This window comes from Aulonocara sp. 'chitande type north' Nkhata Bay, linkage group LG23 (assembly GCF_057382095.1).
Source record: "Aulonocara sp. 'chitande type north' Nkhata Bay isolate Kocher_YH1m ecotype deep benthic linkage group LG23, A_spYH_male_GT1.1, whole genome shotgun sequence".
Taxonomy (NCBI): domain Eukaryota; kingdom Metazoa; phylum Chordata; class Actinopteri; order Cichliformes; family Cichlidae; genus Aulonocara; species Aulonocara sp. 'chitande type north' Nkhata Bay.
The window spans coordinates 2,865,248-2,887,227 of record NC_141365.1 but is presented as its reverse complement, the minus strand read 5'-3'; the positions used below and the strand labels follow the sequence as shown (position 1 = coordinate 2,887,227).

Genomic DNA, 21,980 nt, shown 5'->3' with positions numbered 1-21,980 from the left:
CCTGTTGTGTGCAGTTCATTGTGATGTTTGTAGTGAAGCTGCTGAAAGTAAAGGAGGTGAACGATGTTAGGGAGTACGAGGACGAGGACAGCAGGAAGGAGCCTCCAGCAGAAAACAGCACTGATGATGCTGGACATCACAACTCTGCACAGGGGTGAGCCCAACCTTCAGCATGTGTACTTTGGGTCATGTAATGTAGATCTTATTTTAGAGGAAACCAAAGCAGCTGTGCTGATGTTCAGTGGCAGAATTTCCACATTAATAAATTATTAGATTTAACACATTAGACTGTAAACGGTCCTGTTTCAACCATCCTCTCTGAGCGCTGCCTGACAGTACAAGACATCCAGACTAGAGATGGACCGATCCGATATTACGTATCGGTATCGGTCCGATACTGACCTAAATTACTGGATCGGATATCGGAGAAAAATAATAAATGTAATCCGATCCATTAAATATCACGAAAGCACCTCACAAAACTTGCAACACGCCGTAACTCACCTCAGAACGTTAGCACTCGGAGCAGTATGCATCACGTGATAGAGCGGCTGTGGCATGCGGGACCTGTCGGTGGTCTGGATAGCATGTGGAGCTTCGCTAGCAACCCCGCATTTCATCTCCGACAAAGTTATCCCGAGAGAAGTAAAGCAAGTGTGTAAGTCCATCTCTGAATGTTTGTAAAGCATTCCCACGTTAAGCTTACCAAACGATATATGGAGCGACTGCCTCTTCTTGCTGCTACTTCAATCATGAAACTGCTTAATGATCAGCTGATCGGCTTTTCTGTCGCGACTCCGTGTCTCTTGTTTGCTTTTGGCCCACTTTGCACCAGAAAGAGGAAACCAGCGGCTGAACAACAGCAGCACGTTTAAGCTTGATAAGCTGTTGTTAGAATTTATTTAATATTACTTTCTACACCAGGATCTTTTTCTACGTAGCTGACGGCTGGTAACTGTGCAGGGGCGGATCTAGCAAAGTTTAGCCAGGGGGGCCGATAGGGCATGAACAGGGAAAAGGGGGCACAAAGACATACTTTTCTTTCTTATTCTCATTTAAAATGTCGAGCTTTTAATTATTTAATATTTATCTGAATCTTACACCCAAAGTTTTAATCTGATGTAAAATGTATAGAAGTCCATTACTGTATATAGTAACTGTTAAGTCTAATATATATACCCTAGTAAGCTATAGTACTTTTTACTTTGGGAAGGTACCATCTGTGCAGTCTGCAATTTTGTTGAAGAAAGATGTTGAATCTATTTAATATTTCTTGAAAAATAATTGATTTCTGTGCATTTTTTTTCACACTGCATCAAATTAAGGTTGATTACGTCGATTAAGCATCATGAGGTGGCGCGTGAGGGGTGGTTCCCTATTTTTTATTTATTTATTTTTGTTGTTGCTGGGAGTTGGAACCCTATTAGTTAGGTTGCTTAATATTTACACTAAGTACTCTTTAAAATACCAGAATAGGGAGGATGGTGTAGGTCTAAGTTTATTAGATTGATCAGTATTGCTGAACTATGAAATATTTTTTTTTGCATACAGGTATAACAGAATAGCTTTAGTGTAGTTGTTGTTTTAAAATTCAAATTCAAATTTTATTTGTCACGTACACAGTCATACACAGTACGATATGTAGTGAAATGCTTGGACGACTGCTCGTGACCTAAAGAAAACAAAAAAGGAAAAGGCTATGAATAAGATAGGAAATAAATATGAAAAATTAAAAAGGGTAAATTTAACTAGGAAGGAATAAAATATAAATTAAGGTTAAAAATGAAATAACTGTACAACACAAATTAGAATGAAGGGTAAATTTAACTGGGAAGAATAAGATAAAATATATAAATTAAAGTTGAAAATAAAATAACTGTACAACAAAATACACAATATAGAACTATATAAGAATGTATGAAGAAATCTAAATATAAATAAATATATACACAATAACAGCAGCTGTACAAGTATTAACTGGAAATGAAGAATATAGTGACCAGTGTTGTGCAAAACCAAAGTCCAGAAAGTCCAGTGTGTGTGTAAGAACCATATGTGTGGGTCAGTACTGTGTGGTGGTGTGATTGAGAGACCGTATCGCCTGCGGGTATGAACTTGAGTATGAACTTATACAAAATGCAGCAAGATATTTAAAAAACAGTTTTGTTGATTAAAAAACACTATATCAGATTCATATCGGTATCGGCAGATATCCAAATTTATGATATCGGTATCGGTATCGGACATAAAAAAGTGGTATTGTGCCATCTCTAATCCAGACGTTACCAAAATACACATTTAATGATGAAACACATTTCTATAGCCAAGCCTTACTGGAATATGTCGAGTATACTAAACAAACAAACAAAACGGCGAGCCCAAAGCCATGCGAGCAGCTCTTTGATGCTGCGCTTTGTGCTTTGAGCTGACCGATTCATCAGCGAGAGGCTGAATCATCAGTGACAGCTTGAGTGGGAAGCAGACAGCAGAAAGCTATACAACATCGAAGCATCAGGTAAACGTGGCCTCAGAAAGATGACATATTTACAAGGCTAACGCCGGGACATTCAGGCTGGCGAGTGGATTGGAGCTAGCAGAGAAACTCAGTGGGTTCCTGGAGCCTGCACTGCATGTGCTCGTGGGTTCCCGTGTGACTGGGTCAAAGGAGAATTTGGGAAACTGGACATTAGACAGATTTCCCTTTATAATGCTGTTTGATGGGACACAAACACAGAACGCTACCCACTCAGTGGGATGCCAAACACTGCACTGATGTACAACACCAGTGGGAGGCAGCAATGTGCTAAGCTGTGAGACAAACTGAGGACACTGGACGCTTAAATTGTTGTGGCTCTAAGTAGCCGTGCCCTAAAGAATTTCCTGCTGTTCCACTTTAAGTGGGAACAAAGAATAATGTTATACTAAGGAAGACTTGAGACTACAAGGTCAATCAAGTAAGATGTAGGATCGTTTTCTGGTAGACTTAATAGACAATGCTCAGGAGATCGCCCCCTACTGGCCAATAGAAAGACTGCCACGCTGAAAGCTGTGTTCCTCTCCTACATGCAGTTGACTGGAAATAATTGAGGAAAGAAAAGAATTAAGGTCAAAGTTCCTTCCCATTACTTCACGTTAATGCTGGTAAAGGTGGTTCTGTCGGTCTGCATAGCGTCTATTAGCTTGATGCTAATGATCCATTGCAAACAGCATGTATGACTGCATTAATCTTAGCATGCTAATGTTTAGCTAATTTAGCATGTTAGCAAGCTGACACTACAATTAGCGTTTAACGTAGCACTGCTAGCATTAAGGTAAGATGTGATGCTGTATATTTAAGCCTTTGTAGGCTACATTGTACAGCTGCTTAGACAAAGAGGAAGCTTTAATGCAGAGATAGTAAATTAATTTGACATTGTGGGACACCGGATGCTGGAGCAGTGACACTCCGCTTTCTGTCAGTGTAAAGACATTTAGCTAAACATGTTCTCAAGATAAGAAAAAGAAGTTCAGTTTCAACAGTAGTCTCAGTTTTTCTACATGACCAATGTGTAAAGTTACAGAAAAAGTTCTGGTACCTCAAATTACATTTGTTTATAACTGAAATATTACATTTTAAAATCCCTTTCACAGCCCGTGACAGAATTTAAAACCTCTGTTTTCACCTGGGTGCCGCTGTGTAAACTTGGTTTGCTACATGCTGTAATACATATTTGCCTGCAGAGCTCCACAGTCCCACAGCTCACCAACAGCTGGTTAAGCAGAAGAAATGCACTTTCATAACCTGTGGAAGCAGTTAGCTTACATCAAAAGTCACCACATGATATGATAGTCATAAGCTGTTTCTCTGTGAATCCTGTGTAATCTGTATTTGCAGCAGTGAGCTTTAAACTAAGAAGTGCTGACAAAAAGCAAAGTGTACTTTTAGCTGAGGTTATAGGTTCATGTCGTTATCTGAGGGGCTGCCATGTGCATCCCTGCTGTGCTGTGTCTAAAACTAGCCTCATTTTGAATACTAACTCAGGTAGGCTGAGTTATCAGATGTGCGCTCCTGTCCCAAAGGCAAATGAGTTCGTGTAAGAAAGCCCCGGACGTGCTGTTTGGTCCTTATCTGCCTGGCCTTGAACACTTCTGATATGCCCCGTGTCTGCTGATGTCTCACTTCTGCTGATCACCTCAGGATTCTCACTCCTTTCTCTCCCATCTGGCTTTCTTTCCAGGAAACACGTGCAGAACGGGATCACAAAGGAGAAGCATTTATAACAGGCCCTCCGTCGCCACCACCTGGCACTAGGCTGCTGGTACATGCAAGACAAAGACGCCCTCCTTCAGCGTGGAGCATGTTTTAAAGGAAGAGCATCTTGAAAGGGAAACATCGCGTCTGATGACTTTTTACTCTCTGTATTTGTTTTTAGAACATTTCAAATCATCGCTGTCATTTTGTTTCCAGATTGGTTTAATTGGAGCACTGTGAATGTTATTTCAGCCGACTTTTTGTCTTACTCTTGTTAACTTTACATTTGACAGATTCAGTAGAAACGAGCAGTTTGAATGAGAGCTGGACTGTGATTGTCGCGTACAGTTGTGCGGGGCCTACAGCACCCTGCGCAGCACCGTGCACAGCACCGCAGCGCCCAGGCAAGGAAAGGTTTTGGCCAGTAAATGGTTCTGTAGACATTTAGATATTTAGTAATTCCTAATGAATCGCTTCCTCCGTCTTACACCTCCGCCCGTCCTCTCTGACCTATGATATGAGGAGGAAGGGTAAAAAACAAACATGGCGCAGTGGTGTGAGAAAGGCTGCCTGGCCTTATGGCCGCTTCACCACATGTATTGATTTTCATATCATCGCACAAGTCGGTGGCTGGGACCAGGCGGCTCTGGCTGCCTGCTTTCAATTATCTTGATTTCAAAAAACCAGGCTGTGTGTGTGTGTAAAGTGGATGTTTTTTAATCTTTTGTTTCTCTTGTACTGACCATCGCAGGCATTAGGAATATCCACCTGTCATTCCTGTACGGAAAGTTCATTTGCTTTGTTTTTTAAATTATTTGTTCTCGTGTGTGTGTGTGTGTGTGTGTCGCAGAGCATCTGTCGCTGACATGAAGGCGTACAAGCTGGTTTAATGACAGCAAATAGCTGGACTTGATTGACTGGGTTTCAGAATCAAAAGATTTCAGGTGGTGGCGGCTAAAAAAAGGAGCCAATAATAATCATGGAAAGACTGAACGATGACAAACAAAACGTTATGTATGCGCAGATTATGGAATTCAGAAATGCATGACATCGGAATGATTTTGGAACTGCTATGAAATGATCACGAAACATCCTACAGCTGTGTAATCATGAAGTTTTTACTAACTCGTCCTAAAAGCGATCTGTTTGTTTTCTCTATGTTTTTGGCGCAGCGAGGCCACCGAACACAAATATCCCAGAAACGTTTCCCCCAGCCCAAGGGAAGATTTTTCTATGATTTCTAATTTGAGCATATTAATAACTTGAACTCGAGTGAAAGGGAACTGTTCCCTCGGTTTTCCCTCGCTGGTTTCCAGCTCGCACTTTAGTGGGAACGGCCGCTGTCGAAAATAAGGGATATTTCAGTTTCTCCACCTTCTCGATCAAATTCAAGCGCTTGTTTGGATGAACAGCATGCTTGTGCTGCTGGAGCAGGCTGCAGATGTCGTCTGTCCCTACGAGACGATCCGCTTTGCTTTGTGTGTCTTCCACGCTGCTCGCATCGTGTTTGGGGGGGGGGGGTTAGAGCTAACTTATTTCCTTTTCCTTAGTATCTGTTGGTGCAGATTATCTGCATTGATTTATTTTAATCTGCTGCTGTTATTTTTCCTGAGAGAGAGCAGTTTGTATGTCAGATGTGTCGTTGTTTTTCCTGCTGCGTGTGAGTCGCTGATCGTGATCTGACAGCCCAGGTCGGATATTTTCAGGGACCGGGGGGGGGGCTTGTCCATCTACGTGGCAAACATCTGGATCTAGTCTCTGACCTCTTCCATTTAATCTGAATGCGGGCTTGCGCTCGTTTTACTGTAGTGGTGACACATCTGTACTGTAGGTGACACGGTTGATCCGACATGTTGCTGTGAGGCGATGAGCTCAGAATGAAGTCTGCAGTAAACCCTCAAAAATCCACGTCCTGGATCGGGTGTGACTCGCCCCCTAAAGCCTGACGTGGCGCTCTCAGAAACGTCTCGTACAACTGCGCTGATGTCTGTACAAGTAACTGTTCGTGGGGTGGGCAGTATGGTTATGCGTAACACTAGCCAATGTGCTAACTGCTTCCACCCTGGTTACTGTCCTTCAGAACCTCATTGTGTTTTTAATCAGCAAGTACAAATTATGAATATTAAAAATGATCATTATGACAGATTTCACCCACATCGCCCACCCCCGGCTCAGAGTTGACTAAAACCATCCTGTCAACACTGGCTTACAGCTGAGGTCGTGTGAACTTGACCTCATCGCTCCCCATCAGCGCACACTAAGAACATCGGGGCGCAATGTTAAAGTGCACAAACAGGACCGAGACGTTAGCAGCAGAGCCCGCTGTGCGCTCTCACCTCATCACCCCCACTCCCTTATGTTTAGGGGAGTGATGATGAATGAATGAAGGACTCACAGGACCTCCTGTTGCAGGTGATGGAAAGTAAAATGAGGATGTATTTGGTCCCTGTATGCATACAGTCGCCAAAGCTTCATAACTGACAGGGCGACCTTACTGATGAGGTCCAATCAGGTGTTTTTGTTGTTCAGGTATGTTGGCTGGTTCGCAGTTACTAAAAATGTTTTAGGGAGTGACGACACAAAGGGAACTTTCCACAGACTCATCGGTGTAACGGCATCTTTGAGAAGTCACCTTATTTAAGAGGCTGCAGTAAGCGGATTATTACACGTTGATCTCGGCACCTCAGCTTCGTCCTCGCCCAATAAACAAACAACAAAAATGGCGTTCAGATTGTTTCTGGTCAACATGGAAGCTTTTTTTCCACCACTGAAAAACAAAGGCAAGTAGAGTTAATCAAAATTTCAATTGCAAAAAGATGAAATAAGAAATTCAGTGGCAGAAACAAACTTTCAGAGACTGCCTCAAAGTTTTTGACCCAAAGCTTTGTCATGATTTGATTGTGCCAAAATTTCCACCCGAGCTGATGAGGCGAGTGTCTGTGGGAGCAAAGAGGAGCGCTAACAGAGCGACAGGGCCAGAAAAAGCCCTGCAGGTATTTTTACGCATTGCACTGTAATTTAATATTATTTGTATTGTTCATCAGTAGATCAAAATTAAAAGGTGGATTTAGCAACTGAAGGATGAATAATTAAATCTCTTAATTTCAAATGTGTTTTAACTTGTTTTGGACCCTTGATGCACAAAGATGTACAAATGACCCCCGAGGTTGAACTGAATCTGGCCACTTTCTGAAACACGACTACTTGATAAAAACAAACCTCATACTTGCTTTTTTGTAATACGATTTTAATACCATTCAGCCAATGTTATCGTTTCTTTTTTCTCATGAAATAAAACATGTGGGTAAAGAACGATTTGAGTGTTTTTCATGTGTCATTTATTTTTAATCACAACCGTTTTCACTTTCATTGCAAAGATCAAGTGTTGCAGATGAAGCAGATTCAGTGCACGAAACAAAAACAAAGCCATTTAATAAATTATAACTCATATTCCCCCTCCACGAGTCTGCTGATTGGGAGGGGGAGGGGTCACAGGTCATGTGGTAACAGAAAATACATTTTTTTAAAAAGCAAATTAACACTTTTCACCCAAAGCAAAGACGAGGGCAAGGATTTAAAAATATCTGATTTGGTCAAATCATATTTTTGCAAGTCAGCAAAAGGTCCCATCTACTGATTAGAAAAGGGGTGAAAGGGGAGGGGCTCATTTTATTGATTAGATAAGGAAGAAAAACAAAACATGGCTCCATGTGACATTTTGAAACAAGCTCTCCGAGCAGCTGGTGCCACCAGCGTGACCGTTTCTCTAAATCAGTTTGGAGATTTAAAAAAAGGCAAATCAGACAAAGACGACACGTCACAGGAAACAAACAAATGGCACGAAAAGCAAACAGAAACGCCAAAGTGAAAACTATCACTGCACAACTACATTAATGATGTGACGGGGTTTGTATTAAAGGCATGGAGATACGATCTAAAGACTACTTCACATTTCATTTAGACAGATCGACGTCATGTCCGTAAACAGTACTCGTGTTTGAGGGTTTCACTCAAAGGAAACGCTCCAGTCGCTCTCGACACAACACTAGACGATTTCAGACACAGCGAACCGTCAGCGGCTGATCGTGCGAGCGTTATATTTAGAGAGACTCCCTGGTGATCAGCCCTCCTGACAAAAGGAAATTCTGGGATAAACTGTGCGGTCAGCTTCTCCCTCTAGCTGCCTGAGACAACACGTGATGTCACGACGTTTGGCTCGTGAAGTACGCCGAGAAGAGGGACGGGGAGCGATCGGTGCAGCCACGTGACATCTCAACCAATCTCATCACGACCTGTGACATTAACCCCCGTCATTAGAGGTTAAAAACAACATGAGTGACCACGCTGAATGAATGACAGAGACATCTGTGGAGACTGAAATGATTCCTGATTATTCTGGTCCATGAGACCAAACGGGTCAAAGTTGGCAGCAAGACAGGATCTGACATCATTGTTTGTGCATTACGGACGAAGGAAACGGAAGTGATTCTGCTGGTTTGGAAACCATCGTGACAACAGCAGCTCGGTCCAGCCTCAGTGTCTTATTGGCTAGAGTTTATTGAATTTGAGGAAAAAGGGTACAGTAGGGTCCGGGGCAGTAAACGCTGCTGCACGCCTTAGTGGGCCTTGGCCTTGGGTTGAGTGATTCTACGGACAACACTGTACAGGACTCCAAAGTTCTGCAAAGAGACAAAAGAAACAGGGTTAGTCTCATGAGCCCAACACACTCTGCAGACCTCTGCAGCTCCGCAGTGGACTCGTCTTCAGGTACTGCCCGACTAACTACACCTGGTGAGGTGTGGGTTAGGGCAGCGGTCCCCAACCCCCGGGCCTCGGACCGGTACGTGGCGCAAAAAAGGTTGGAGACCGCTGGGTTAGGGTATTCTGAAGCTGGCCTTGGGGCTAATCTAGCTGCTCTTGTAGTCGGTACCTGACTAATTGTTTTCCATTTCAATTGATGCTTAAAGCCGCTAAGTTGTTGTATTCTGAAGGTTATGCAGCAGTCTGCCACCAGATGGCGCTGCATTGTTGAGAAGTGCAATAAATCTGTTAATCTAGGCCTGATCTCTTTGTTAACACTGTTAGTGTTTGCTTTTAAAAAGGCGAAAGAATAAGATGGTGTGTCCTATACAAAAAGAGGCCTTGACAGAAAATTAACAGAGATCCTCAGAGTGTGGAGGAGACACCAGGGAACATGAGAGGAGCTGGACGGGGCCACAGGAGGACGCCGTTTTCTTCACCAGCCGTTCACACAGAGTAAATGTGAGAGATGTGAAAGTCTCTGCTGTGGTGAACTTTATTCCACCTGCAACACAATCCAGTATAACTGGGGGAGCATATTTGTAACCCGCTGGGTACCAGGATGAAAGACCAGCTGTTGGGCCTCACGTGGGTACAGCGCCCAGAGCGTCTCTGCAGGTCCTGGATGACAAAGACACTGACGGGCCCACGCAGTCGTTTTAGGACATTATGCAACACTGTGTTCAAATCCACCAAACAGCACCACAGCAGTGATCCAAATCTGAACGCGTTCATCTCCAGACTGTCAGGAGTGCAAACAGCAACATCCTGATTCAGCCTGTGATTCTAAACTGTGACTGTGAATCAAATCAAGCCCTTATGGTTAATTTAATTTTCGTCTCCGCTGATGTTCGTTACATCATTTTGTGCTCAGTGAATTACCCGACTGGAGTATTTGGTTCCCTGGATCTGATGTGAGAGTTAAGTGTCCCCTAATGAGTCGAAACGATGCCATCATGAATAAAGTGACACTTACCTGGATAGCCAAATACACCATCCCCAGGTAGGCTGCGATGCAGACAGCCAGCAGCAGGTCAAAGATAGCGGGCTTCACTCTGAGTGAGGAGAAAGAAAAGTTTAACATGGGGCAGAGAGCGTTACTACATCATGTTTTATTTATGAATTTGATCTCATATGCAACAAAGTTTCAAAATAATTATGACATCACAGCTGTGAGCTGCAGAGGTACGAGGAGCCTTAAAGCCCCTCTGTGCAGAGAAAACCAGCTCCCTGAAGCCGTACCTGTAAGCATTCATCGTCTGCTTCAGCTGGTCATAAAACACAAACTCTGGATCCCTGAAGAGGAGAGAATGAAGAGCTGACATGCTGACGAGGACACCGATCAAAACCTACGAAATACATCAAATAAACCTCCCTCCCATCGCTGCGGGTGTGGATTTTTTCCTTTTTTTTACCTCTTGTCAGCTTTGACGTAGTGTCTTTTGACATCCTTGAGGTAGCGTCCCAGGTGATACTCCAGGGTGGACACCACGGTGCTGTCTTTGTCCACCAGCTGAGCAGCTCTGGGCTGCGCCGTGAGCCAGTCCACCACGGCTGACAGCTGCTCGTCCTGCACCTGCTGGTAGGAGACCGACCATATTACAAAAGACACGTGAGCTCAACACCTGTGATCGCTGAGAGACTGAAGATGTAACGAATCCAGATTCAGAACTAAAAATCAAGTTATCTGCTGCACTGTGTACGTTTTAGGAAAATAAAATGAATCAGGTTCCAGGGAGGCGTGCGACTCGGATGATGATGTAACAGGACAGACAGGTGACGTACCATCTGCTCAGTGAAAATCTGCAGGTCTCCAGGTGCTGCCTTTAAGTTTAAAGAAACAGGTCACATTAGCATCACAGTGCCTACAATCTTCATCGGTTTAAACCTTTTTAAAAATTGCTGTTTAGACCTTTTCTGTGAGGTTGTAGACGACCCTCGCCAGAGCCTCTGCTACCAGCTTGGTGTTCCTGCTGAGCTTCTTCACATCTACGTGAGGCCTGTAAGACACAAATACGAGTTTGCAGACAGTTAGACGACAGGAAGTCGTCCGAGGCGAAGAGCAGAAACCAGGGAGCTGATCACAGAGCGTCTGTTTTCACACACAGACAGGCTGAGACGTAGGAAGTCTGAGAAGATGCTCGCTCACAGAGAAAAGACAAATCGACAGCTACAGGAGAGGAAACGACTCTCCTGACTCCTTACAACCTCGTTTAGATTAAACATCATAAACATTATTGACAGCATGGAAAAGTCCTGCCTGTCTGCAGAGTAAAAAAGACCATCTAGATGATGCCTTTGCTAAGATTTTCCTGAATCTTGGTGGAAAATATCATCAAATAAAGCAAATGGAGTAAAAACAAAAAAGAAATACAGGTTATGTAGACGGTGCATCGATGTTAACGGCAGTTTAAAGAACATGACCGTCTCATCATAACGACCATTTCAGTCACAACCTTCCTGAGCAAAAACATCAACAAAACAAGAATCTGACCACAGCTCATGACCGGCAGCTGGAATGGAAACACTATTTTTTGGTGATTCAAGAAACTGCAGTAATGAACCCACCCAGCAGGGGGCTCTCCCGCTCCGTGGCGAGAGGAGGGGGACACTGACCGCACGTCCATGATGCTGGAGCGCTGAGCCAGCCGGTGCGAGGGCAGGTGGGACAGAGTGAAGGCGGGCAGGCGGCGGATCCCAAAACGTTCGTGCTCCCACGCCAGCATGTCGTCAGCCAGGTTGATTTTCTTGTGGACCATGGAGAACTTGACCTCTGGATACTGACTCGCAACCACCTGGGAGGAAGACAGAAGAATGTAACCTCTGCTTTGGGTGTAAGAAGAAAGGTGATCCGTCTAAGCTGCTCCAAGACTCATCGAGTCTGTGACTTCTTACCGCCTCCAGCTCTTTCAGAAGGGAATACTGAGGGGTTCCCTCTTTGGGAGGTTTGGACACATGGAGGTGCAGAGAGTCTCCGTTCCCCAAAGTATCCAGACACAACACAAAGGCTACGTTATCCTGCAGCAGACTGGAGTCTGACGGGAAGAAGAGACAACAGATGTAACCAGCTTTTAAACACATTACTACTAAAAATACTACAAACTACATTCAATAATTATAAAATATGTTTTTATTAACTTGCTGTTGAAATGTGGATTATGGACGCATGAATGCTGCAGGGTTTGTGTGAGACTGCTGAACGATACCTGTGTGGTCTAAATTGTCCTCCAGCCAGCGTTTGGTGCCCTGGTAGTTAAACTTTCCTCCGCCGGACAGAAAGAACAGCAGGTTGTACCTGAACACAGCACGATTCACACATGAGAGGTTTCTGCAATATTGGTATATGCACTCACTGCAAACATCTAAACAGCCAATCACATGGCAACAAATCAATCCAATCAGAGATGGGAGCCCAGAGGGGAATGTCCAAAATGCTTCAAGCTGATGTGACATGAAAGAATGGATCTGCCCTGCCTTTGTGTGATTGGTGGTGATGTGATGGTGTGGGCGGTGCCTTCTAAGCACACTTTTAAGCTTTGAGACATGGCGTCTTATCCGGCTGGAAGCAGCCATCACTGTGGTTGTAAACACATGGTCAGCAACAGAATGTGGTGTTTAAATGATGCAGCCTGTAATTATGGCGCCTACGGAAAATAAAAAACAAGGTTTTTCTAAAATGACGCAAATGTCCAACGAGTTTTATCTAAAGTGCAACGACCACAACTTGAAATTGAGGCTAAAGTGGAAGAAGCACAAATAACAACGAACAAACTAAATCAATCTCTCCTCCACTGCATGTCTGAACGTCCCTCCCTGAGCCTGTGCCGAAGGTTTCTTCCTGTTTCTTTTCCATTGTTGCCGAGTGATTGTTCAGAGTGGGTAAATTGATTGTTATGAAGCGCCGTGAGGCAGCTGTTGTTGTGATTCGGGGCTATAGAAATAACAATCGATCAAATCTAAATCTCCTGAGTGCTTGTGGTCGTTCAACAAATGGTCAAAATAACAGAGAAATTCACAGATTTTCAATAAAACAAGACAACACAGATTACCAGTCATGTGTCACCCTCGTTTCCATAAATAGGAATAAAATTAGACTGACAGTATATGTGGCTTGGACTGACTACAGTGATGTCAAGAGGGTCCTTAAATTCAAATCTATACTGTGTTTGTGTAAATTACTTTGAGGAGGCATTACCCAATCAGCTGAAGTGAGATGCTCAGCACATCTCTTTTACTGTAAATAAGCATCTGATGGAGTTTAGTTGGAGCTAAGCGCAGCCCTGCAGTCACATCGTTTTGATTTGGTTGTTGTGTAATAACACAGCTTCCCATATTTGATCGCACTTGGCTCCAGCAGGGAAAAAATGATGATGAAGCCAATCTCTAGGCTTCAGTTCAGCTCCAATTAAAAACCATTGACGGATGCCATCACTTACTACATCCATCTTATATAAGACCTACAGCAGTGCCAACGCTGCACTTATGGTAAAGTCCACTTTCACAGTCTTTAACAAGTGATTTCTTTCACTTCCTCTGCTGTTAAGTACTTTCAGACACACCATATCAGGATATTAGTGACCACTCTGAGTGTTTAACACGGTCAGATGTGCTCGTTATCTCAGCCGAGTGCAAAGATAATTCAATACAGTCCTCAAGAAGCAGCCTGACCATAACAGACGTAACAAACAGACTCTGGCTTATGTTCACATGAACTACTGAGGTCAGCGATCAATGCTACGTCTGTTTTCTCATATACACTTTGCTGCAGATGTATTCACTGACCCATCCAAGTCACTGGACTCAGGCGTTCACATCACTTTCATGGCCACAGGTGTATAAAGTCATGCAGACCGCTCCTACAAACGTGTGAAAGGATCTCAGTGAACTCCAGCGTTGCACCGAGACAGCTGAAGTGAAGCAGAAGTGATTTGGAACGACAATCATAGAGCGCAGACGTCCACACTGATATGTTTTTGTTTGAAAACCCGTCTTCTTCTCTCCGTTTTGGCCTTCCAGCCACACTGAGACGGCGTTTTTTGAAAATGCTCTTCAAAGCGTCGCGGTGTGGACAGCGTAAACGGAGGCTTTCAAAAGCATTTTAGTCATTTGATGCAGTCATGTGACCAATTCAACTAAGCCGGCAGAGAGCATTGTACAGCAGTGGTTTTGGTTTCCTCTCAATTTTGACAGTTATTAAAGATTAATATCAGTGGTACAAGCTTCAGATAAAACTCGGCACTTTTCCTCGACATTTTGCCACAAAGTAAATAAACGGCAGACAGAAGTGACGCAGCTCAATCATCTTACTTTTCATCACCAAGCACAATGCAAAGTGTTGGCGTGAAGCAAAGCACCGCTGGACTCTGGAGCAGCGGACACTTGTTCTCTGGAGTGGGAAAAGGGAAAAGGGCTCGCCCTTTATGTAAGATGTGAGAAGTTCCTGTGAAAGGAATTCTTAATGCTTCAGCATACTTTGGACCATTTCATGCTCCCAACTTTGTGGAAACAGTTCGGGGACGACCCCTTCCTGTTCCAACATGACTGCACACCAGTGCACAAAGACACGGATGAGCGAGCGTGGAGTCCTGACCTCAACCCGACAGAACACCTTTGGGATGAATTAGAGCGGAGCCAACATCAGTGTCTGACCTCACAAAAATGCTTCTGAAAGAACAGTTTGGGGGATTCTTGACAAAACTCTTAAACCCCGTGGAAAGCTTTGCCAGAAGAGCGGAAGCTGTTATAGCTGACATCATATTAAACCGTATGGATTACGAATGTCACTCGAGTTCATGCGTTTGTGAACGCAGGGGCAGAACAGACCTTCAGCGCGACGTCTAGCTTAAAGACATCGCACCACGGTGCTACCTGAGGCACAAATGATCAGAAAGAATCGTAACGTGATCGTTGTTACTCACGCAGCGTGCGTCCTCTTGTAGGTGTAGAGTTTGGAGAAGAGTCGGGCCAGTTCCAGTAACATGGACACTCCACTGCCGTTTGAGTCTGCTCCGTATGACAGCCACTACACAACAGAGCACAGGCTGATTACTTTGCTGCCCTATTTTCTCTTTTTTGACCAGCTCTCCACAAATATAACCTCTCCTACTTCAGCAAATCCTGGAGATATTTCCTGACAAACCCCCTGACTGTGTCCAAGTTGTCAGTGATGACCGAGTTAGGAAAAAAGAAGCATACCGGAGCAACACCAAAGGAGTCGTAATGAGCCACCACCACGATGGTGGGGAGGTCCTCTCCTCCAACTCCAGCCAGACGGCCCTGTGAGCAAACAGATTCAGCCGTTATATCACGCTGAGAATAAAAGAGGAACAGAAAACAATCTCACTGTGTTCAGTTAATTCCACTCTTCTGCTAATCTGCTGATCCTCTGCAGTCAGACTGAAGCGCTTTTTTAACACAAAGCTCAAAATGACTGTTTTTAGTCAATATAATGTACTTAAAGGCTGCATCAGCTCTAATCTTCACCTTTCACCAGCAGGGCCGCGCCTACATTTATTAAAAGAGAGCAGAGGATGGAGTGACATGTGCTCCTGAAATTCACATAAATTATCTCCAATTAGAGTAAAGCGAGTTCAGAGATAAGCATCCCCTACAGAGGTTTCATTAAATATGAGTACACACTAACTGCAGTCATTCTGTTCAAGATCATAAACAACTAATATTTTTCTTTCTTTTAACAAAGGGGTGAGTTTGTGGTACTGAGATAGTCCATGAAACTCTCAGGCAAACACAGCTTCTGTCCATTTGGACATCACAACATCAACGCGCTCGTCTGATACAGTTCAAAGGTTACTCTAATGTAAAGTCTTGCTCCCATCAGTGTCCCGACTTTACAGACTAAGAGTCAAGGACAAACTAATCTTGTTGTTTCATTAAAATCTGACGACCACTCTCGGAGGAGGAGAGATTCTTGTGAACTGTGCAGGACAGATGACAAAGCCTTCAGATTCATTTTGAGCGTGTAAATTTTAAATAACATGAATTGTTATTCATTCATTTATGTTTTTTGTTCTGTATTCTTTTATTTATATTTACATGTTTAAAAGAAAACAATTCAATTTTATTTATACGTATTTATTTTATTATTTTATGAATATTTTATTAATTTAGAGTGTTGATTCTCAACAACAGTCCAGCAATCACATGACCACTTATGCGCCAACACCTGGCAACAGCGGGCAGGAAAAACAGGAAGAAACCTGAAAAAAATGTAATGACTAAAACACATGCAGCCTTTAATCAAAGTGTTTTTATTAGAATATTTATTTATGCTAACAGTCAAAATCAATGACTTTGTTCATTGCGTTCAGTCTATTTTGGCAAATTAATGTGCTGAGAGCAAAAGATATGATCATGTGTTTTAGCAGTTTTTAGCAGTGTTACAGTTATTCTTCTTCATCATCACCTATTTACACATGAGTAGGGCTGTTCGATATAACCATATATATCTGATGACGATATAAAAGCGTCTGTCGTTTCATTTCACGCTGTCGTTTGTTTCGTGGTGTCACAAAATAAACTGTTTACAGCAATATTTGTTCATGTTCTGATGTCACTGTAGTGTTTATATTAATTTCTTAAAGTTCTCTCTTTCTCTTATATTTGATATAACCACACTACGGACAGACAAGCGCCTGTTTTTATGCGTTGTCATTAGCAACAATGAAGGTAACAGCATCACGTGTCCGCTTGTTTATGTTCCACATAAACCTTTCACAATAAAGCTCAAGATCCTGTTGAGACTTTTCAAAATAAACTGAATCACGTGAAAGATGCAGATTATTTACAGATGAGAAGTAAAAAAGAGCCGCCAGGTGCTAAAAAATAGATCTTAGACTCAAACGTTAGAACAGGCTTTTCCCCGCAGCACGCCGTGTAATAAATACTCACAAAGAAAACGGCGCTGTTACAACTTGTGTCTAAAAATGTATCGTTTCAGCATCGGTTAAAACACTCGACTCCAGCTACACGACGCGCAGCTGGAAACACTTCACGCAAGTCGAGCTGCCCGAGATTCACGAGTTTACAGAAAATGTTACATTTTTGTGATTTATATCGTTATCGGACGATAGATGTCTGATATCGGGAGATGAGGTTTTGGTCATATCGCTCTACACACAAGTACCTAAAGTCAAACAGCGCCAAGCAGTTTAAAACTGCAGTTTATTGTAAGAACTCTTTGAATTATTTCCCATCCAGAAACACTGAGTCAGAGTAATCCCTGCTGAGTAAATCCACAGCTTTTGACCTGCTCGACTGTTTCTCGTTCAGGAGTTTAAGCCCACCCACATAACAAAACACTAAACCAACAGTCAGAGCTTCAGGCAGCAGCAGGTTCCACCTCAAAGCAGAGAGAAAATCCTCTGAATAGGTTTTTGTTATGTATTAGTGTTTTTTATGAAAACAAAAATACTAATTAACACAACTCGCCTTGGCAACATTTAAGAGACCAATGAGTAGAATCAAGCACCATGTTCCCAATGAGTAAATTAAACCGCGTTTCATTTCACTCAGTTGATTTTCCTCGTGTTCACCGTAGGACGAAAACGCCTTCAAAAGCTCTCAGAGAAACGATCCAAACAAAACTGTGACCCTTCATTATGTAAAACATAGTCGTAACCACCGTACTGCTTTGGCTGTAGACAAAAAAATTATCTTCCAAAAAGGCTGTAATATTCTAACATACATGAAGCTACTTTTCCTTATTCACAAAGGACTGCCAAAGGGATCCGTCTCTTCTCCCGGGAGCGACATTTGTCAAACAAGCGTGTAAACGGCGACACTGTGGAGCCACCTAATACTTTACATCTACCTGACATGAACATGCAGGTATCCTACACAGAGTTTACAATAGTGACTAAGATACAACAGCAATGACAACAATGACAACTGACCATGTGGTGGAAGTGTTACTGGAAGTAACACACACGTAGCAAACATGGAAACTGTAATCTTACACTGGAGGTCCCTGCAATCTAAATATTAGAGGTGGGGGGGAAAACACGATACAGCATAGTATTGCAGTATTTTGTGTGGTAATATTGTATTTACACAGGGGACATTAAATATTTTATGAATTAAAACACAAGAACAAGAGGACCCACCTCATGCACCACAGAGGAACGTTGCTGGGTGCAAATGTAACAGTTAAACATGAATCTGGAAACTTTCTGCATTTGTGTCTTTGTGATGATCAGAAACAAATCGAATGACCGTATTCGATCGCAAACTGATTTCAGTTATGGTTGGATTTAATGACAGCGTTTGTGTGCTCGATGATCTCATTTTGCATAAATAATTTTTGAGTTATTTGTTTTATCCAGTAAGATAAAAGTTATTGATAAAGTTTACCTTTAAGCACATCGTTTGCAGTTGAAAAAAGCTGATAACTCACATATATGTTATTGCAATATTCAGCATAACAAAATATAAAAAATAATAGTGTATTATGGGATGTTCCCACCTCTAGTAATGGTGTCATATCTGCTACATGAGCTTTTTAGACTTCTACATCAACGTGACTTTTTTAAACCCCAACCTCCCCAAATATATATTTTTATATAAACTAACTGTGAGCAACAAACTAAAACATAAAGCAAATTAAAATGCATATAACTGATATCTAATTTCTCCTTTTTTTATTTGTCATAAGGCGCAGTAAACACTCTGGCAATTATCTCATGGATCAGTTGTTACAGAGGTAAGTATGGTTAACATATGGCTGTAAAGCAGGAGCATTATCCACCGCCAAAGTCTGGCAAGGAACAACACAAGGATGAAATCAGAAAAGATAAATGAACATCCAATCAGTTTGTAATGTGGCTCACCTCTAAACTGGTGATGGCCCAGTCACTGACGGCTTTGCTCTGAGCTCCACTGGTCACCATCTGAAAGCCGTTGGCTGTGGCCGTATGCAGCAGGACTAGAGAAAGCACAAAAAACATTATAAAAATCTAAAACGTGACGTTTAAAATCATACACATCATCAGCAGGTTCTCTACCTTCGGCCGCTGATAAGGAGCCCTGTGAGGATGAGGAGGTCAGGGTCTGTGTGTAGATAGACAGCAGCTCGTCATCCTCCATGGCGAAGTAGACGGGGACGATGGTCTCAGTAGCCAACATCTCAGGCTCCAACTCCATGAACTGCTACCGGGAGACACGGTCGAGGACAGCAGAGTTAATAAAAGGGAAGGAAATGTGACTCAACCGCTTCATCTCTGCCAGCGCCGAGAAGAACAAATGATGGGCGGAAGCAGCAAACGGCTTTACACATTTACAGAGCTGTGTAACAAAAATCTGTGCAGATAACAATTCACCAGACATGTTAATTAGTTTAACATAACACATCAAATGCCTACTACTACTATACGTCCCTCCTTTTCCAGAAGATTCCCACGCGTGAAGTGGGAGGTTTAATTAGTCACAAGATGTAGAGCATGAACACAGGAACACAGCACACGCTCAGGCTTATATGGTGCAAAGAAACCCGTCAAAAACAGCTCAAAGGGGTAGTGCTGTCAAAAAAACAACTGCCTTCCTGTTCCTATCACAACTGAGGTGCCCTCGAGCATGGCACTTACTGCTGTAAAATTATGCTTTAGTTTTATCTCTGTGCAGACTATTAGCAGCAGAAAGGGAAAAAATATACTATGCATAAAAAAATGTCAACACTGGGTGTGTCTGCATTTGTGCCTTCCTGCGATGTAAACGTGTAAGCCACACGTTCTGAAATGTCTTAATACAACCATCAAGAGCACATTTTTCTCTCAAGACCTGATGCCTTACTTGGTCATATCTTCTGCAAATTATAAATATAAACTAAAGCTGTGAGCACAAAGTAGCTCACCTGCTGTTGTAATGCAATAAATTATAGCGCACACTAACGAAATCAGTGATGACTCACTCAATGGTAGCAGAGCTTTTATTAGGACAGGGTAGGCTTATATATTTCTCTTTGCTTTAGTGAATTTTCATTAAAAAAATGGCCGACGATTATGTAAAAACAAACACCAGAGTTACTAAAATAAGCCAATAATATACAAATCAGACAGGCTTGTCATAAATGTGACTGCGACCTGCCCTGATTGAAACAAAAGCACTCTGGCCAGCAAAACCACAGCTTCACTAAATTAAAAAGAATGATGGGCCAAAAGGTGCTACGGTGCAAACGCAATCCCAAAACTTCAGCCTTTGAAGTCTGATCGTGTGGCCTTGACTGGATTCAAACCTAACACAGTACCTTTAATATGAAAGAACAATCAACCTGGAAACAGTCAAAGGAACGTGCGCTGAACCTCATGCAGAGTGTATATTTTGCATAACCTGTGGAGCAATTGGGTCAACTTGTTTAAAATGTGCTATAGAAATAAACTCTGACTTCACTATATACTAAACCCACCGTGGAAACCAACACAGCACTGAACTGAAAATGAAGAAGCATGCGATAGTGGATTGTGGTGTTACAGACTGGCACGCTACCTGCACTATGTCTTGCGGCATAGCAGACATGTTCCTTGGCAGGATGATGACCACAGCCCCCGCTGACTGGCGCAGGGCTTTCTGGTACTTGTCATAGGAGAAGTCCGCCAGCCGCATGATTACACAGCGACGACTTAGCACCTCTGCCTCCACAGTACGGGCCTCCGTGTTCAGGATGGCATTCCTGGTACCTGAGGACACAAGACACAAGGTTTGGAGCAGCACTGAGTGAGACCTGAAACTAATCTTTCAACACAGGGATGCTGAGGGTGAAAAAAGCTGCTTGGCACAGACCTTGGAGTGGTGAACTATTTGTCAAGGCTGACAGCTGCTATTTACTTATTTCTGCCACAGATACTAGACAGAGGAATCCCTTTAAGACACCCTTCATCTCCTCAGTCACTCTTCAGTGTACATGTTATACAGCCCTACAGGTCATTCACTCATCCAGCTAGTTATCAATTTGAGGAGCAACGGCCTGCCAGGGTTTTGCGCCTCTCACATTTAAGTTAAAATCATTAAACGTACTAAATGAGGATACGTCTTCAGCTCTGAGCTCTGGTTGCATTATTTAAAGGAGCCTGGCTCCTGCTTGGGCCATGGGGAAATGAGCTAGCTTATGCTAAGCTACATTAGCAGCCTGTTGTCATTGAAACTCCGCTTCAGGAAATTGGGCGCTTACTGTGTATGACAGCAAGGCTAACTGGTGTCGGACACTGAGCCCAGTCTCACCAACTTCACGCAGGGACGTCTGCTTTTTTGTGACAAGCAGGCTAAAGAAGCAGCCACCTTACCGTACGGCTGTCCCTGTAGGTCGTACTGCTGCATGCGGTACACCGTGAACTCGTGCGACGCCTCGGCCGGGAGCGGAGACACCAGGATCAGCACCGCCGGGATGAAGACGATGAAGGTGAGGGGAAACGAAGATTTAAACATGTTATCGAACACCTCGCTGGCTTCCTCAAACATTGTGGCGACTGTATTGGGCACAAAGCTAAAGATAAAACGACCCGTTGAGCTGTCACCGCTCCCACAGACTGACAGCCAGCCAACCGCAACCGAAGCCACTTCTGATCAGGCGGGCAGTTGGACGACCTCTGGACGGGAAACCGACGAGTCTGACGCCGCTGTTTTTTGTTTTTTCATTAAACCGATTTGCTAAAGTGCCCAGTAAACAATAAGAGACATGTTATTTTTTATTTACAATAGTCAATCGATAATTTCTTATTTTAGACTGAGTTAAATTATGGGTCTTTCAGGGATCGTGTAGGACAACCATAACGGAAGAACTGTAAATTATTTACTACCACCAGATGGCGCTATGCACCATGGAAACCAGAAGAATCCCTGCGTGATCATGCTGAAGCATGCAAAAGCACTAACTCGAGAATCAGTGTTGTGTCTACACATAACACAAAACTTAGCAAAGAGCCGACTTTAAATTGTATCTTTA

General features: G+C 43.1%; 2 protein-coding genes across 6 annotated transcripts in view; one reads left to right on the top strand and one right to left on the bottom strand.

The window, feature by feature from the left end:
- Positions 1 to 7,546, top strand: part of cers1 (ceramide synthase 1) — a 36,956-nt gene extending 29,410 nt beyond the window's left edge. Inside the window, exons 6-7 of the mRNA XM_086281635.1 lie at positions 15 to 154; positions 4,218 to 7,546. Coding sequence (XP_086137761.1) covers positions 15 to 154; positions 4,218 to 4,260 — 183 coding nt within the window. The 3' untranslated portion in view covers positions 4,261 to 7,546. The remainder of the gene's footprint in view (positions 1 to 14; positions 155 to 4,217) is intronic.
- Positions 7,547 to 7,552: 6 nt separating this feature from the next.
- On the bottom strand, positions 7,553 to 21,629 carry ncln (nicalin). 5 transcript variants are annotated; one of them, XM_086281632.1, is made up of 15 exons: positions 21,322 to 21,629; positions 20,528 to 20,718; positions 19,051 to 19,192; positions 18,877 to 18,971; positions 15,227 to 15,307; positions 14,950 to 15,053; positions 12,238 to 12,326; positions 11,927 to 12,066; positions 11,600 to 11,826; positions 10,944 to 11,031; positions 10,817 to 10,855; positions 10,447 to 10,610; positions 10,274 to 10,327; positions 10,008 to 10,086; positions 7,553 to 8,910 (listed from the first exon to the last, which is right to left on the bottom strand). In XM_086281632.1, the coding sequence occupies exons 1-15, from the start codon at positions 21,494 to 21,496 to the stop codon at positions 8,848 to 8,850; spliced, it is 1,731 nt and encodes a 576-aa protein (XP_086137758.1). In that variant the 5' UTR covers positions 21,497 to 21,629; the 3' UTR covers positions 7,553 to 8,847. The 5 variants fall into 5 exon arrangements, with proteins under 5 accessions (XP_086137758.1, XP_086137757.1, XP_086137759.1 ...); XM_086281631.1 differs by having other exon boundaries at positions 10,447 to 10,607; positions 19,051 to 19,195; positions 21,322 to 21,628; XM_086281633.1 differs by having other exon boundaries at positions 11,648 to 11,826; positions 19,051 to 19,195; positions 21,322 to 21,628.
- Between the last annotated feature and the right edge of the window lie 351 nt (positions 21,630 to 21,980).

Bases quoted from the DNA above. Each gene is read 5' to 3' on its own strand.
- ncln (XM_086281630.1), bottom strand. From the start codon at position 21,496: ATGTTTGAGGAAGCCAGCGAGGTGTTCGATAACATGTTTAAATCTTCG. The intron at 11,827-11,926 runs GTAAGAAGTCAC...TCTTCCTCCCAG, and splicing joins TTCTGAAAGAGCTGGAGGCG to GTGGTTGCGAGTCAGTATCC. The intron at 8,911-10,007 runs GTAAGTGTCACT...GTCTCTTTGCAG, and splicing joins TGGTGTATTTGGCTATCCAG to AACTTTGGAGTCCTGTACAG.